The sequence below is a fragment of the Streptopelia decaocto genome (genome assembly GCF_964273445.1).
Source record: "Streptopelia decaocto genome assembly, chromosome: 1".
In the NCBI taxonomy this organism is placed as follows: Eukaryota; Metazoa; Chordata; class Aves; order Columbiformes; family Columbidae; genus Streptopelia; species Streptopelia decaocto.
In genome coordinates this window covers 208,500,750-208,514,971 of record NC_138663.1, presented here as the reverse complement: position 1 = coordinate 208,514,971, position 14,222 = coordinate 208,500,750, and the positions used below count along the sequence as shown (strand labels likewise).

The following is a 14,222-nucleotide window of genomic DNA, read 5'->3' as shown; positions in this document are numbered from 1 at the left end:
GACCCGCTTCCTCTAAGCACCATCCAGTTTTGTTTTTCCAGGAGAGGAAAATCCACCACAGCTCTGGATCACTTGCTCTAAAGACCATTCCCTGCCTCAGGATTTGCCATTTTGTGTGTATGTGAACTGGCTTAGCTTCAGCATACAACCCTTGGATCTTGTGTGCACACTCACTTGCTTCTGCATTTCTGCTCCCTTTAAATATAAGATAACCCTGTAATGCATAGGTAGTCGGGGCAGAGGGATACCTGCACCTGTAAAGAAATAGCTACGAACCCTCTCTCCATCATCCTTCCTTCTTGCTTTGCTCAGCAGAGCCTGGACCACTGTCCAGTCCAAGAGCATCAATGGGATGATCGGAGATAAATAAATGCAGCTAATGTCTGTCTTTGTAAACACCCCAGGGCAAGGGCTTGTCCTTTCCTTGCTGCCAAATGACTGACGCCGCCTGAATTACTTGTACTGAGCATTAAATTCTGTAAGATGGCCCTTTTTAAAATAAAACCCCAATGCAATTTGACAGTAAGTGGAATGGCACTGTTTTTCCTCTGATATGTATATAATTTAACACAGAGATTGTGCAAATACTGCTGCAAACCCCTGCAGAGACTAAAAACCTGTTTATGAGGCAGACTGAAATGTGCAGTGTGGGGAAGGGCGGTAGGGTGGGATCTTTGTCCTAAGTGGAGACACTTAGCCCAGTGCAATCATTTAGACCTGGGTCTACTGAAACACTGTGCAATGGAGGGGGGTGAATTCCTTGGGATGGTGCTGCCCTGCTTGACTGTCCTACCCATACTCGTGGCCATCTGTCCCCAACCTGCATGCTGTCTCGCTGCCATCTGCGGTTGTAGGGAACCGGTGCTCAGCTCCTTGCAGTGCCCCAGACACCACTGTGGACAAGGCAGCCTTGAACTGGAGCTCTTGGAGGAGCAGAGGAGAATGAAAAGCATCCTTGAGAAAGGACAAAGCCTTCAGGTGTTGGCTTCAGGTGTTGGCTGGAGCTCAGCACAGGCACTTGGGACTTGAGCTCACCAGGACCAATCCTGCACAGCGAGGTGCCAACCTGTGTGATCTGTTGGCCCCACCACATCCTCATCTGGATGCTCATCTCTATGAAAACCCACCAACAGGTCCCTTTTAGGCTCTTCCTTGACACAAAAAGCACAAGCAAGCACAGCACCCCTGGGTGATGCTCTCATGGCAGTCTGACAATTGCTCTGCGTTCACCCCCTTTTTGGCCATGGCTTCTCAGGTGCCCTGAAGGAGAGCAGAGCTTCAGCAACTGCTCCCAGTCCCTGTGGGGCAGGGGCAAGCTGGCACCACTTCTCCAGCCCTTGAGACTGGTGGTGTCTCCCTCAGATCCCACAAGAAGAAATGTGGTCAGCAAGAGTGAGATGAAGTATCTCTCCTCTTTGGGTGACAGCTGGGGCCAGCAGGAGCTGTGTTGACCAACAAGGCAAGAGACTGCAGCTTGGGAGGAGTGACATCTGTGTTCACGTAGAAATGAAACAGAGCATCCCATATCTCTGATATTTCATAGCATCACAGAATCATTTTGGTTGGAAGAGACCCTCAAGATCATCGAGTCCAACCATTAACCCAACCCTGGCACTAAGCCATGTCCCTAAGAACCTCATCTATGTGTCTGTTCAATGCCTCCAGGGATGGTGACTCCACCACTGCCCTGGGTAGCCTGTTCCAATGCCCCACAGCCCTTTTTTGCAATAAATTGTTCCCCAGATCCAACCTCAGCCTCCCCTGGCGCAACTTAAGGCCGTTTCCTCTGCTCCTGTCCCTTGTTCCTGGGGAGCAGAGCCCGACCCCCCTGGCTCCAAGCTCCTTTCAGGCAGTTCAGAGATCAGAAGGTCTCCCCTCAGCTCCTGTTCTCCAGCTGAACCCCCCAGGTCCCTCAGCCGCTCCCATCACACTTGTGCTCCAGCCCCTTCCCCAGCTCCATTCCCTTCTCTCAACTCGCTCCAGCACCTCAAGGCCTTTCTTGGTGTGAGGGGCCCAAAACTGCCCCCAGGATTCGAGGTTTGGCCTCCCCAGTGCCCAGCACAGGGACGGTCACTGCCCTGGGCCTGCTGGCCACACCAGTGCTGGTACCAGCCAGGATGCTGGTGGCCCCTTGGCCACCTGGGCACACACTGGCTCATGTTCAGCTGCTGTCACCAACACCCCCCGCTCCTTTTCCACCAGGCAGTTTTCTGGACCTTTAAGAGGAAACCACTGCCTAGTGATGAATTCCTCCCAGTTCCCTTCCAAGAAGGTAAAGGGTGGACAAGCCATCTTAGTGGGAAGTGGTCATGGGTGGTTAAATCTTGACTGTGTTCTGATGTCAACACCACTGACAGAGTTATGTAAGAATTTATGATGGAAAACATAGACAGAGTGCTTAATACCTGGAGAAACTGCCTAAAAGTCTAAACATAGACATTTTTACAGCCCAGTAAACCATGTAGTGAGTTTGTGTGGAGACCCTGTGCTACCCATTGTTCAGAGAGCTTGTGCATATATTCTATCTTGGAGCTGCTGCTGCTGTACCTGCATCGTTGTAAATTGTCAGCAAACTGAGGATGAGCTGAAGGCTTCAAAGTCTCATCTGGAAATGCTGTGTATTGCCTGTGTTACTGGGAAAGTTGAGCAGGTCAGGAGGAAACCACCATAGGGGATGTTACCAAGGAGAGATGAAGCTTGCTTGTGTTTGATATCTCTGTGAACTCCTGCAGTGTCATGACTTGAGCCCATGGCCTCATGGGGAGATCCTTGCTGGTGTTAAATACAGGATTCATACTTTTTGGGTGGGCATCCACCCTTGGAGGTGCCAGACAGAACCAGCTAACTCTGGATGCCTACGGCCAACCCTGCCTCCAAATTCCTCTCCACTCCCTTCTCTCAACAGTGGCAGGAACGGAACCTTTTCCTGGTGGCTGAATATTGAATCATTTTCTCTAAATAATACCCCTTTTTGTCCCTTCTCCCAGTTAACAGAAGCTCATGAGTCCACATTCCTAGATGGTGGTTTTCTCATAAAGCAGGTTTCTCTGTTTGTAAAACTACACCCAGGGTATGAATAACTAGAATAGGTGTGGGCTGGAAGTCATTTCTTTAAACGGCTTAAACTCGTGATAACCTCTTCATTGTCATTGCGTAGTCAGGGATTAATTTGGACTGTGGTTGGGTCAAGTCCTGGTCTTGGATCGTGGTGCTGCCGTGCTATGAATATGACACAATCACAAGCCAAAGGATGGTTCCTCACCCTGGGACAGTGCAGCTCAAGGGGTTGTGGGAGGTATCCCCATGGAAAAGCAGTCAGGAGGTTTTGATCTGAAATAGGCATAGTGGAGGGTGGAGGTAATTTTCCTTTGCAGCTTTGTGTTCTTTCTTTTCCCATCAATAACTTGGCTCTTAGGATAATTATTAAAAGAAACAAACAAACAAAGAACCCCACATGATTTAGATTCCTAAATTCTGTTTTAGAAAATAGACTTTCATTGAGACACAGGAACTGGGATTCAGGCAGGGTTCAGTGCCAAACCCGGATTATGTCGCTTGGAAGCAGAACCAACACAGCCCACGTCATGGCCACACCAGCTCGCTCCAGGGTGTCACAATAGCTCTGTGATGGGTGGGTGGTTTTCTCCCAAAATACTCTGTTTTTTCACAACAGGACTTACTTGAATAGGTTCCTCCCTTCCCACCGACACGTCCACACTACCATGTCCTCCAGGGTGGGGACTGATGGCTCAAAAGTGGTGCAAGCTATGGAACGTCCTCATGGCTCATGCCTGTGGTTCATGGTCCTTCACTTGTACCCACATGACAGTGAACCTCCCCCAAGAACAAGTTTGGGGCCTGAAGCAGATGGTTTTGAGCCAAAGCGGTTCCTCTGTTTGAGGTTAGACCTCACAACTGGAAGTGCTGGTGCAACTGAGGATGCAGTGTGCCATGGTGAGACGATGGGAATTGGCGGGTTGGGTGTATTTTAAACCCATGATAGTGCCAAATCAGGGTTGTTCCTCACCCTACAAGTCCTTAGCACCATCCCAAGGGAGTTTGGTCCAAGGAGATCCATAGGACAGCTCAAGACCGGGTTATGATGGAGGATGGGGGCATTTGTGAGAAGGTGGGTGGCAACACTGTGGTGAATCAGAGCTTCGTATCTCTCATAGAGTGTTAAAGTTAAAACACCCATGGGACCTTATTTTTTGTTTCATCTCCTCCAGCTCTCTGGTGTAGCTTCCTAGAGCCCATGCCTACATGTACTAAGATTTTAGGGAAGGAGATCCAGATAGAACCATCTCCGAGAGCTGCTGCATTTGTTCAGTGTCTTCTCCTTCAGGTCTCAAGACTGTAGTTGTGTACACTTGTGAGGGTCAGGCTGACTCAGGTGATGCAGCACGAAAGGAACCTGGTGACATGGTTTCCACCAAGGAATGATGGCTCATGTGGTGATCGGGCTGGGCTGGGACTTGAAACCAAGAGGGACCACCTCTGCCTCTGGATGGGTCAACCTGGGGCAGATCATCTCACTGGTCCAAGCATCCCACCCCCCAGTTTGTCAGTGAGGTGTGTGAAGACTTCCCTGCTTCAGAGCTGAGATCTGCAGATCTCGGTGCTGTCAGGATACAGGGAATAGGGAATAATACAGGGAATAATTTTTCTTAGCAGTTCTGCAAACAGATGCATCAAAACAACTCGCTGTGAGAGAGGCTGTCTGGAGAGGGCTGTGTCTGATTGTGTGGATATGCTGAAAGCTGGGCTGTGGTAGCCACTTGGCTTGGAATGGTGAATAATGGTGAGGCTCTCCAAGACCACATCCCTGGAGACCATGGGTGGGGGGAACGGGAAGGGGAGGTCTGAGGTCTCTGCACTTGTTCCCGTCTCCTTCCCATTCTTATAATAGAACTACAGAACAGTTTGGGTTGGAAGGGACCTTCCAAGCTCCCTCAGTGCCACCCCTGCCATGAGCAGGGACATCTTCACCAGCTCAGGTTGCTCAGAGCCCCGTCCAGCCTGGCCTGGGATGTCTCCAGGGATGGTTCATCTACCACCTCTCTGGCCAACCTGGACCAGTGTTTTACCACCCTCACTGTAGAAACTTTCCTCCTCATGTCTGTCCTTCTCGCCCTCCATCCTCTCCCAGGGAGGTGCAGAGTTCTCACAGCATGTCACATCTCTCCACATCTCATTGCTTTAACAGAGACCTCTTTGGTGCCTTTGTACTTTGGATACCCGGAAGATAAAACTACAGAGGGACCTGTAAAGGCTGCTAAGCCTGCAAATTGACCTTTTGATCTTGTTTGCCACCGTCCCTGCTGTCTCTGGTGGCAAAACAAATGGCACAGTGCAGTGCTGAAGGACACAAGCAGGGTCATGGGATTGGTGGGGAGTGTGTTTTTGTGATGCCTCCCTTTAAAAGCAAGTCCTGTTTGCTGTGGGTGGAGTGTCCAACGCCCTTTGCACAGTGTGGGAGCTGATAACAGATAAAAATGTGTACACATTGAGACACTCTGGGTTGTTTAGCATTAGGGATGCCTGACTGAGGCAATAAAAACCACCACAGTTTCACAGGATGTAGATATTACCAACCAAACCTCCCCTTCCCTGTGTATGAAGCCAAGCCACTGAGGATATGATTTTTAGCAGGGCCTGTTGCAATGGGACAAGGGGTGATGGTTTTAAATTAAAAGAGGAGAGATTCAGGCTATACACAAGGAAGAAATTTTTTACCCTGAGGGTGGTGAGAGCCTGTCCCAGGTTGGCCAGAGAGGTGGTGGATGCCCCATCCCTGGAGACATCCCAGGCCAGGCTGGACGGGGCTCTGAGCAACCTGATCTGGTGAAGATGTCCCTGCTCATGGCAGGGGTGGCACTGGGTGAACTTTGAAGGTCCCTTCCAACCCAAACCGTTCTGTGATTCTATGATTCCGTAATAATCCATCTGAAAACATGGACCCCTGGTTTTCTAAACTCACCCTGTTTCCCTTCCTTTCTCTACATCACCCTAGTGCAAATTTTTTAATTGCACTTTTTTTGGAAAATCACATCCTGATGCAGGTACCTGCAGCAAGATGACACGGGGACCTTTGTGTCAGCTGTGTCACTGTTGCTCACTGTGCTTGGACTCCTCTTACTCCCTTGGCTGTGCGAGTGACATTTAAGACACAGGATCCTTTTGGTTCCCCATTGCCCGGGAGGGGGGAAGCGCAGCCACGCTAATAGATTATCCTGCTGATTTTGCAAATCTGAGTGAAAACATTGTTCCTGAAAACAGCCAGGCTCTGCAATACAATTAAGACTAGTCTGCTCCTTGCAAAATCTTGTTAGCAAAAGTGGTCCTGGCATGCAGCAGATGTTGGATCTCACACGGTAATTTTCCCCCCTGAGCTTCTGCTTTCCCACAGCCAGCTTGACATGATCCAGATCCCCAGTGAACCTAAAGCTCAGAAATCTGCTCTGAGAAACATCCATGATAAGGCAGTCACCAATTATAAAGCAAATTACAGGGTGATTTGCTCATTCGTATCCTACGTGGATTTGGACCAACTGGAGAAGATGAAGGTGATATTTTCTGGTTTAAATGCCTTTGGAAGGAAATTGTGTGTGTGTTGAGGGAAAGAGGGTCAAAGGGACGAAGAACAGAGGAGAAACCCATGTACTTTTTGGTGGGAAGCAAAATTACACCACCAAGTGCAAGATAATTGCATTGATTTGGTCTCTTTTTCCTTAATGAACTTAAATAACCAGAGGGAGCAAACTGGCCCGTTCTGGGCTCCTGTAAGCCAGACTTGGCACCTCTGCAACCAACCTCCCATCAACAGGAGCCTCAAAGTCCTCTCCCAGCCCCAGATCTGGTTTCCACCTCTGTCCCACATCCCTTGCAGAAGGAAGGATGTGGGAAGGAGCATATGAATCACCAGAACTTTGAGTCACTATTTTGGCCCTGCCTTTGTTATCAGGCTGTATCTTATCACAGGGCTATCTGCACAGGCTTCCTCTAAGTGGTATTTTGTTGCCTGGAGCTCAGTGGCCATTTCAGCAGGCAATTTTAATGGGGGGGGGAAGGGGGGCAAATAATCTCTGATGGTGCTTAGTGTCCTTGGGATCATTCAACACAGGTTCTTCTTAGGGTTAAAGAAGTATGGATGGCTCTCTTGGCCAAGGTGGAGTTAAGAGCAACATATGGAAGCCATAGTTTCCCTGTACCCATAGCTTTTGGCTTTCCCCCTGCTCTTTCTTGCTGTTCACCAGACCAGGAGCAACCACAACCCAGGATCTGGCTGTGATGAGCTGAAGGACGGGATAGACTCACTGTTTGCTGAAGCCATGGGGTGGCTGGACTTGGCTCCAAAAAGCCCTCAGGCTGTATGTGGGTTTGCAAGGTTGTGTGCTGCCCTCTTCTCTCTGGGTCGTGGTGCTGGGAGGGTGACATGGCATTTGCTTTTTGTAGAAGTGCCTGCCTGAGGAAATGTTATTGCTCACCCAGTTTCTGTCTGCTGCACGGGAAGGAGGGGAGGAAGCCAAGGTGATGACCTTCTGTGATCAGAGCATCTCAGCTTCTCTCCTCCCCTTGCAGATACAAACTCCAGGCCCTGTAATTCAGTCTGACTGCAGAACAAGCTCCTTATCTCTTTCAGCTCTGTCTGCAGAAAAAAGGAAAACTAAGTTCGAGGCTTTTCTTGTCTCTTTTTGACCTAGAGACCAATGGTTCCAGTTCATCATCCATCTTTGCATGTGGGCATGATTCTTCATGGCTTTGGGTGTGCTTTGCACCCTGAAGGTGCTGAATCACACACCGGGGCCCCACTGTGCTCCATGCAATCATGAGGACATTGCTGCCTTACTCCTACCTTGGTAGAGACAGAGCACCCAGGGAACGGTATCCCTGTGGACTGAATGCCAACCAAGTCTAGACCAGGGCCAACAGGTGTGAGTGGGAGCTCAGCAGCTTTAGTGGGGACTGGAGAATCCAAGTAATTCAATATTGGGAAGCTGCAGTCTAAGGGATTTGGGAAACCTTCTCAGGAGATTCAGCTGGGGAGACTGACCCACCAATGAGTCTGGTTCCTGATGGGATCAGCTCTGCAGCATCAGAGCCAGGAGGAAATTCTGTCTTCCCCTGTGCAAGTGCAGCAGAAGGCCTTGAAGATCATTAAGGAACTGGAGCATCTAACACGAGGAGAGGCTGAGCGAACTAGGACTCCAGTCTGGAGAAAGCTCAGGAGGATCTTAACGATGTGCATAAATACCTGATGGCAGGGAATGAATAAGACAGAGTCAGACTTCTCAGTGATGCCCAGTGACAGGAAAAGAGACAGTGAGCACAAATTGAAAAACAATAGGAAATTCCATTTATACATTAGAAAAGTCTTTTTTACCATGGAGATAGTCCAAACATTGGCAGAGGTTGCCAATGGAGTCTCCATTCCTGGAGATATTCAAAACCTGACTGAGCATGGTGCTGGGCAACCTGCTGTAGCTGACCCTGCTTTGAGTGGGTGGGATGGACTGAAGGACCTCCAGAAGTTCCTTCTAACTACATTGATTTGACGATTTTGTGCTTAGGATCACTGGGAGTCCACTGGGAATCATCTCAGTCATAGGGCTTGAGGGTGCTCGTGGTCCTTCTGCAGGGAAGCACGGCAGCACCTCTCTGCCCTTCAGGGTTGACTCCTGGGAAGACTCACTGAGCAATCTGGGATTTGCACAGATTTTGTGCAGAGCTCACATGGTGTTTAATTTCAGCCAGACCTATATATCATGCTGGGCTGATCCTTGTGCAAACCATCTCTTCATCTCCAAGGCCTGAAGCATCTCCAGGCACACAAGATCCTGGGTCAAGCGAGAGGCTGTCAGCTCTTGCCACAGCAGAGGATTGTGGCATTTAGCAACCTTCATGCTCCTAGGAAACCTCCAGTTCAGCTGGAAGCTGCTGTTGGGTTTTGCACATTGTAAGAGAAGGAGGTTAGAAAGTCCATGGGTTGCTAAGCTGTAGAGCAAGTGTTTGTGTTCAGCCACAGCCACACTGAACCAAAAGCACCTTGAAACACCACATCCAAGTGTGCACCTGAAAGGGAAACACCTACTGCAGCATCTGAGGAGCTGCCTGAATGAATCCTTCAAGCCCTGAGGGATTCATCTGCGTTAATGGGAAGAGAAGCTGAGTCAAACAAGAAGTGTGTTTCGCAGAGGGATCCTGTCCTGGCATGTGCCTTTCCAGATGTGGCACCATCGTTGCTGCCATGGGTCCAAGGCACTAGGGTCTAACAAGCTGCACCCCTCCTCTGTGCTCTTTTGATGAGTACACAGGGCTTCCCTCTATTAAAATGACAAACCACGGGGTCTGAATTTACAAATTCTTTCCTGGTGATGGGGAAATCACAGCTTACTGGCAGCTCTGCTCTCAAGAAAGGTCTCTGAGCACCTGACACCCTCTACCCTATGCTAATTTCTGCCAAGCAGGCTATGATTTCCATTCTTTCGTTTCTATGTAATACCAAGTGACTCCTTTTTTTTGTACACTGCAGATTCATCCAAGGGTAGAAAGGGCAGCTGTGGTCCTCAAATGGGCCAAACACACTGTCTCTGGCCCCTCAGAGCAGGATCACTAAGAGCTGATTTTGCAGATATCCCTGTCACCAACAGGCAGGATAGATGCATCCCTGCTGCTGGACACTTCCTCGGTGGCATGAAACAGGAGTGAAACCGTGTTCGCTGCTCCTCTCCCACCCCTGCCTGCACTCAGTGATGCTGAGAAGCCCTTGGTGTCTGTCAGCTTGCCTCCCTCTAGTGCTTTTCCCAACCTCCTGCAACGCCTGCGGCTCTGAGATGATTAGTCCTCTCCCTTGGGTTTGATCTCTGCCCACTTCGTGTCTGAATGAAGCTCAGGTTGTTTTTCAGGTGCACAGTGCTGGCTGGGTTTGGTGAGAATACCAGGAGGTGCTTATGAAGCAGAGATTCCTTTTCCTCCCCATGACGGGTGGTAAAACACTGGACCAGGTTGGCCAGAGAGGTGGTGGATGAACCATCCCTGGAGACATCTCAGGCCAGGCTGGACGGGGCTCTGAGCAACCTGAGCTGGTGAAGATGTCCCTGCGCATGGCAGGGGTGGCACTGGATGAGCTTCGAGGGTCCTTTCCAACCCAAACCATTCTGTGAATCTATGATTCCATGGGCAGAGTCTATACAAGTCCTCATGTGCAAAGTTCAGGAGGAACATGTTATTCTGGGTAGAGCCAGCCTGAAAAACTGCGAAGTGTGGGGGAAGAAGCAAAACTTGCTTTTTCTTTCCCCTCTTCAAATTAAACATGATAACAAAGGGGAAAAAATTATTTCAGCTCTTTGTCAGTCCCATCCACTCCCAGCCTCCAGCTGGGCATGACATTCCAAACTGGATGCATCAGGAGAAAATATTAAAAAAAAATAAAATAGTGTTTCACATGAAGCTTGCTGGACACCCTGCTATGTAAGTGCTTTCTTGTTCAGGCTGTAAATGGGAGTGGGAAGAAGACAGGACAGCCTGGCAGGAGCCAGGCAGAGGAAAAGCAGCGTTGTCCCAGATCCATAGAATCTGTTTTTCTCCTGTCCCACAGGAAATCTGTGATGATCCACATCTCTTCGTGGACGGGATCAGCTCCCATGACTTACACCAGGGCCAGGTTGGGAACTGCTGGTTCGTGGCTGCCTGCTCCTCACTGGCATCCCGGGAGTCCCTGTGGCAGAAGGTAAGTGGTTTTCACAGGGGAAAGCCTGTTTTCAACACCTTGGCTATGCGTTGTGTTTGGCCAGCTCAAAACCTGGTTATTTGGGGATAACTCAGGTCCTGGAAAACTGTTCATGTGCAAAAACCTCCATTAAAGAACTATCTTTCAAGGGGAATTAACCATCATGACTGCAGTCACATCAAACTCAAGCCAAACCCTTGGCCAGTCTCTCCTTAACCAAGTGGATCAAGTCCTGTCCTGCCCTGTCCTCCAGATATCAAATCTGACCCTCTCCAGTCCAAAAGAACCCAAAAAAACAAGAAGAAGAACAAAATTCAGGTTGGTCAGCTATAATGTTTGGCCTTGTTTCCCTAGTTCCCATGGTGTTCCCTTTCTTTGGATGCTCACAGAACCATAGAATAGTTTGTGTTACAAAGGACCTCCAAAGCTCATCCAGTGCCACCCCTGCCATGAGCAGGGACATCTTCACCAGCTCAGGTTGCTCAGAGCCCCGTCCAGCCTGGCCTGGGATGTCTCCAGGGATGGTTCATCCACCACCTCTCTGGGCAACCTGGGACAGGCTCTCACCACCCTCATTGTAAAAAATATGTTCCTCATGTCTGGCCTGGATCTCCCCTCATTTAGTTTAAAACCGTCACCCCTTGTCCTATCACAACAGGCCCTGCTAAAAAGTCTGTCCCCATCTTTCTTATCGGCCTCTTCTAAATAGGGAAAGGCCACAATAAGGTCTTCTGGAGCCTTCTCTTCTCCAGGCTGAACAGTGTGTGCCCACCTTGGCAATGAGACACCTTGCACTGGGGTAGGTGGGGTGATTTGAGGGTATTGGTATCTCTCCCAAGCCACTGCTTCCCCAAAGCATCCATGCCTGGCATGTTTCATGGCTGGATTGCACCGTGTAGCAGTGCTCCTTGGAGTGTGGGGTCCAAAGGGACTGTGTTGTGAGCCAGAAAGCCACCAAGGAGCCACACCAGAGCTAGGTGTGTAAAAGACACATAGATGAGTTTCTTAGGGACATGTTTTAGTGGCAATGTTGGGTTAACTGTTGGTCTCAATGATCTTGAGTGTCTTTTCCAACCAAAATTACTCTATGATTCTAAGGGGCTTCAACCCAGGGAGGAACCACAGAGGTACAGGCGGCAAGAAGATGTTCAGTGCCACATCTTCCAACAGTCTGTGCCCATCTCCACCACGTTCTTGGCTACAGAAGAAGTCAGTCCCATGAAAGCCAAGGCAGGGGAGCTCCTGATGGTGGTACAGGCAAGCCTCATTGTAGGACAAGAGGCCAGCAAGTTGCAAGCTCCTTTTCCTACATTTTACTGCAAAAGGCAGCCACAAAAGACCTACAGTGTTTGCAGACAGCATCACTTGCTTCACCTACAGCCTCCTATTGCAACGGAACCAAAAGGGACACCTCCAACCTTTGTCTCTACTCTGTGTGCTGTTGTACTTCCACTCTCTGCTGCCTTTGGGTTTTGTGATCATAGAATCGTTTTGGTTGGAACAGACCCTCAGGATCACTGAGTCCAACCATTAACCTAATACTGGCACTAAACCGTGTCCCTAAAACCTCATCTGTGATCGTGAACACTAAGCTCATGAATTTGTGTTTGTTGCAGCATTCCCATTTTCTGTTAAAACCAAGTTTTTTCGTTCTGTTGGAAATGGATAGCTGCTGCTGGCTCCTGGATAAGCAGTAAGGTTTCCTCCCATTGTGGCTGTGGTGACTGCTGTGTGTCTACAGGTGTGGTGCGAGGGGTTGTTTAGCTTGTTCCTCTGCATCGATGTCTCCCAAGGGCAACCGGTAGAGTTATCTTCTCTCCTCACCATTCACTTCCAGCCCTGCCCTGGGAAATGCCAGCTGAGCAGAAGCTGGGTCCCTTTGGACACCTCATTATTTCAGTTTGCCAATGGCATTGCTTTTCCTCCCTTGGCAGTTTGGCTGTGGGTGTTTGTGACTTCTCATTTTCCATGCCCTTGACTCTCAGAGGCTCTCCTTTACCCGCCTCCTTTCTTTCAGAAAGGTTTGTTTTGTGGCCAAAGCAAAAGCTGCAGCCCTCTCCCCAAGTCTTCCCTCCCAGTTTGCTGTGGCGTTCACTGCAGGACTCTGGTCAGACATGCTTCAACACACCCCTGATTTTGGAGACTGACCTGGACGGGACCTTTGCTCTCCTTTGGCAAGGTGTTTTGAGGGCTTATGATGAACTGCAAGGAGTAAGTGTTGCTATAAACTGCAGCAGCAACTTTTAAAGCAAAATGGGAGACGTCATGTGCACAGATTAATCCCTTGATCCAAAGAGACATCAGCTCTGCTGGATGTGGTGGGATTAGAGCATGGTCATAGAATCATAGAACGTCCTGAGCTGGAAGGGACCCACAAGGATCGTCGAGTCCAACTCCTGTCCCTGCACAGGACAACCCCACAGTTCACACCGTGTGTCTGAGGACGTTGTCCAGTCTCTTCTTGAACACTGTCAGGCTTGGGGCCGTGACACCTCCCTGGGGAGCCTGTTCAGTGTCCAGCACCCTCTGGGTGAAGAACCTTTTCCTGTGGTCCCTGCTGAAGATCTCAGAGCCTTTCATGGGCCCAGAAATAATGGACCTCTTGGTCCTTGGTACAGTTGCACGTGCAATTGTAATAACATTCCTGGAGATACCGGTTGTTCCTTGGCCCTCAGGAATCTCCACACATAGGACTCAATGCCTGCAGGACAAATCTCTACTCCTGACTGGTCACTATGCTGATGTAAGCAACAGCTGAAAGGACAGACAAGGCAGTCTGTTCCACAGGCTTCCCAGAGAGGTTGTGGAGTCCCCTTCTCTGGAGACATTCAAACCCACCTGGACACCTTCCTGTGTGATCTGCTCTGGTGACCCTGCGTTAGCAGGTGGGTTGGACTGGATGATCTCCAGAGGTCCCTTCCAACCCCAACCATTCTGTGATTCTGTGAAATGAGGGACATGGACCAGACTCTGAAGCCAAGTGATTCACACTGCCCTGCATCTCCACCACTTAGCCTTGTCTCCTTCCCACTCCGTTGCTTCCAGAGCACAGAGCCATCTTGGGTGGCAGGCCATGAGCAGATGGCTCTGAGGGCACTGACCTCCCAAAGTCCATTTTGCATAGGTCTTCTACAACCTGGAGTTAGTTATTGCTCCCTGAGGGGACCCTGAAGGCTGATCTTGTATCTCAGCAGGGCAAGGAAGGAACACCACATGGTTCCTGAGGGCTGTACCTCACTGCTGTCCATCCATCATCAGGTGCAAGGTCATTGCTTCTTCTACTGCAATCACCTATGGGGATAGAAGAAACAAGGTAGTCCAAGCAAGGTCTATGTGACATTGTCACATGTAGCTCAGCTCAAAAAGGTGTCCAGGGTTATCTGAAGGTATTTTTAACTTTTAAAACCCAAGGGTTTGATCAACAGTTGTTGATAAAGATGTTTCAAAGCTAGTGAACACATGAGGCAAGAGCTCAGAGGACAGCCAGAAGGGT

The 14,222-nt window shown here is 49.6% G+C and overlaps 1 protein-coding gene across 4 annotated transcripts in view; it reads left to right on the top strand.

Annotated features, from left to right (window-relative positions):
* The window catches only part of CAPN5 (calpain 5), a 66,074-nt gene that overhangs the window by 30,234 nt on the left and 21,618 nt on the right, over positions 1-14,222 (top strand). For all 4 annotated transcript variants that reach the window (XM_082055801.1, XM_082055802.1, XM_082055803.1 and 1 more), the window contains one exon: positions 10,598-10,729. In XM_082055801.1, the coding sequence (XP_081911927.1) occupies positions 10,598-10,729 (132 nt within the window). The remainder of the gene's footprint in view (positions 1-10,597; positions 10,730-14,222) is intronic.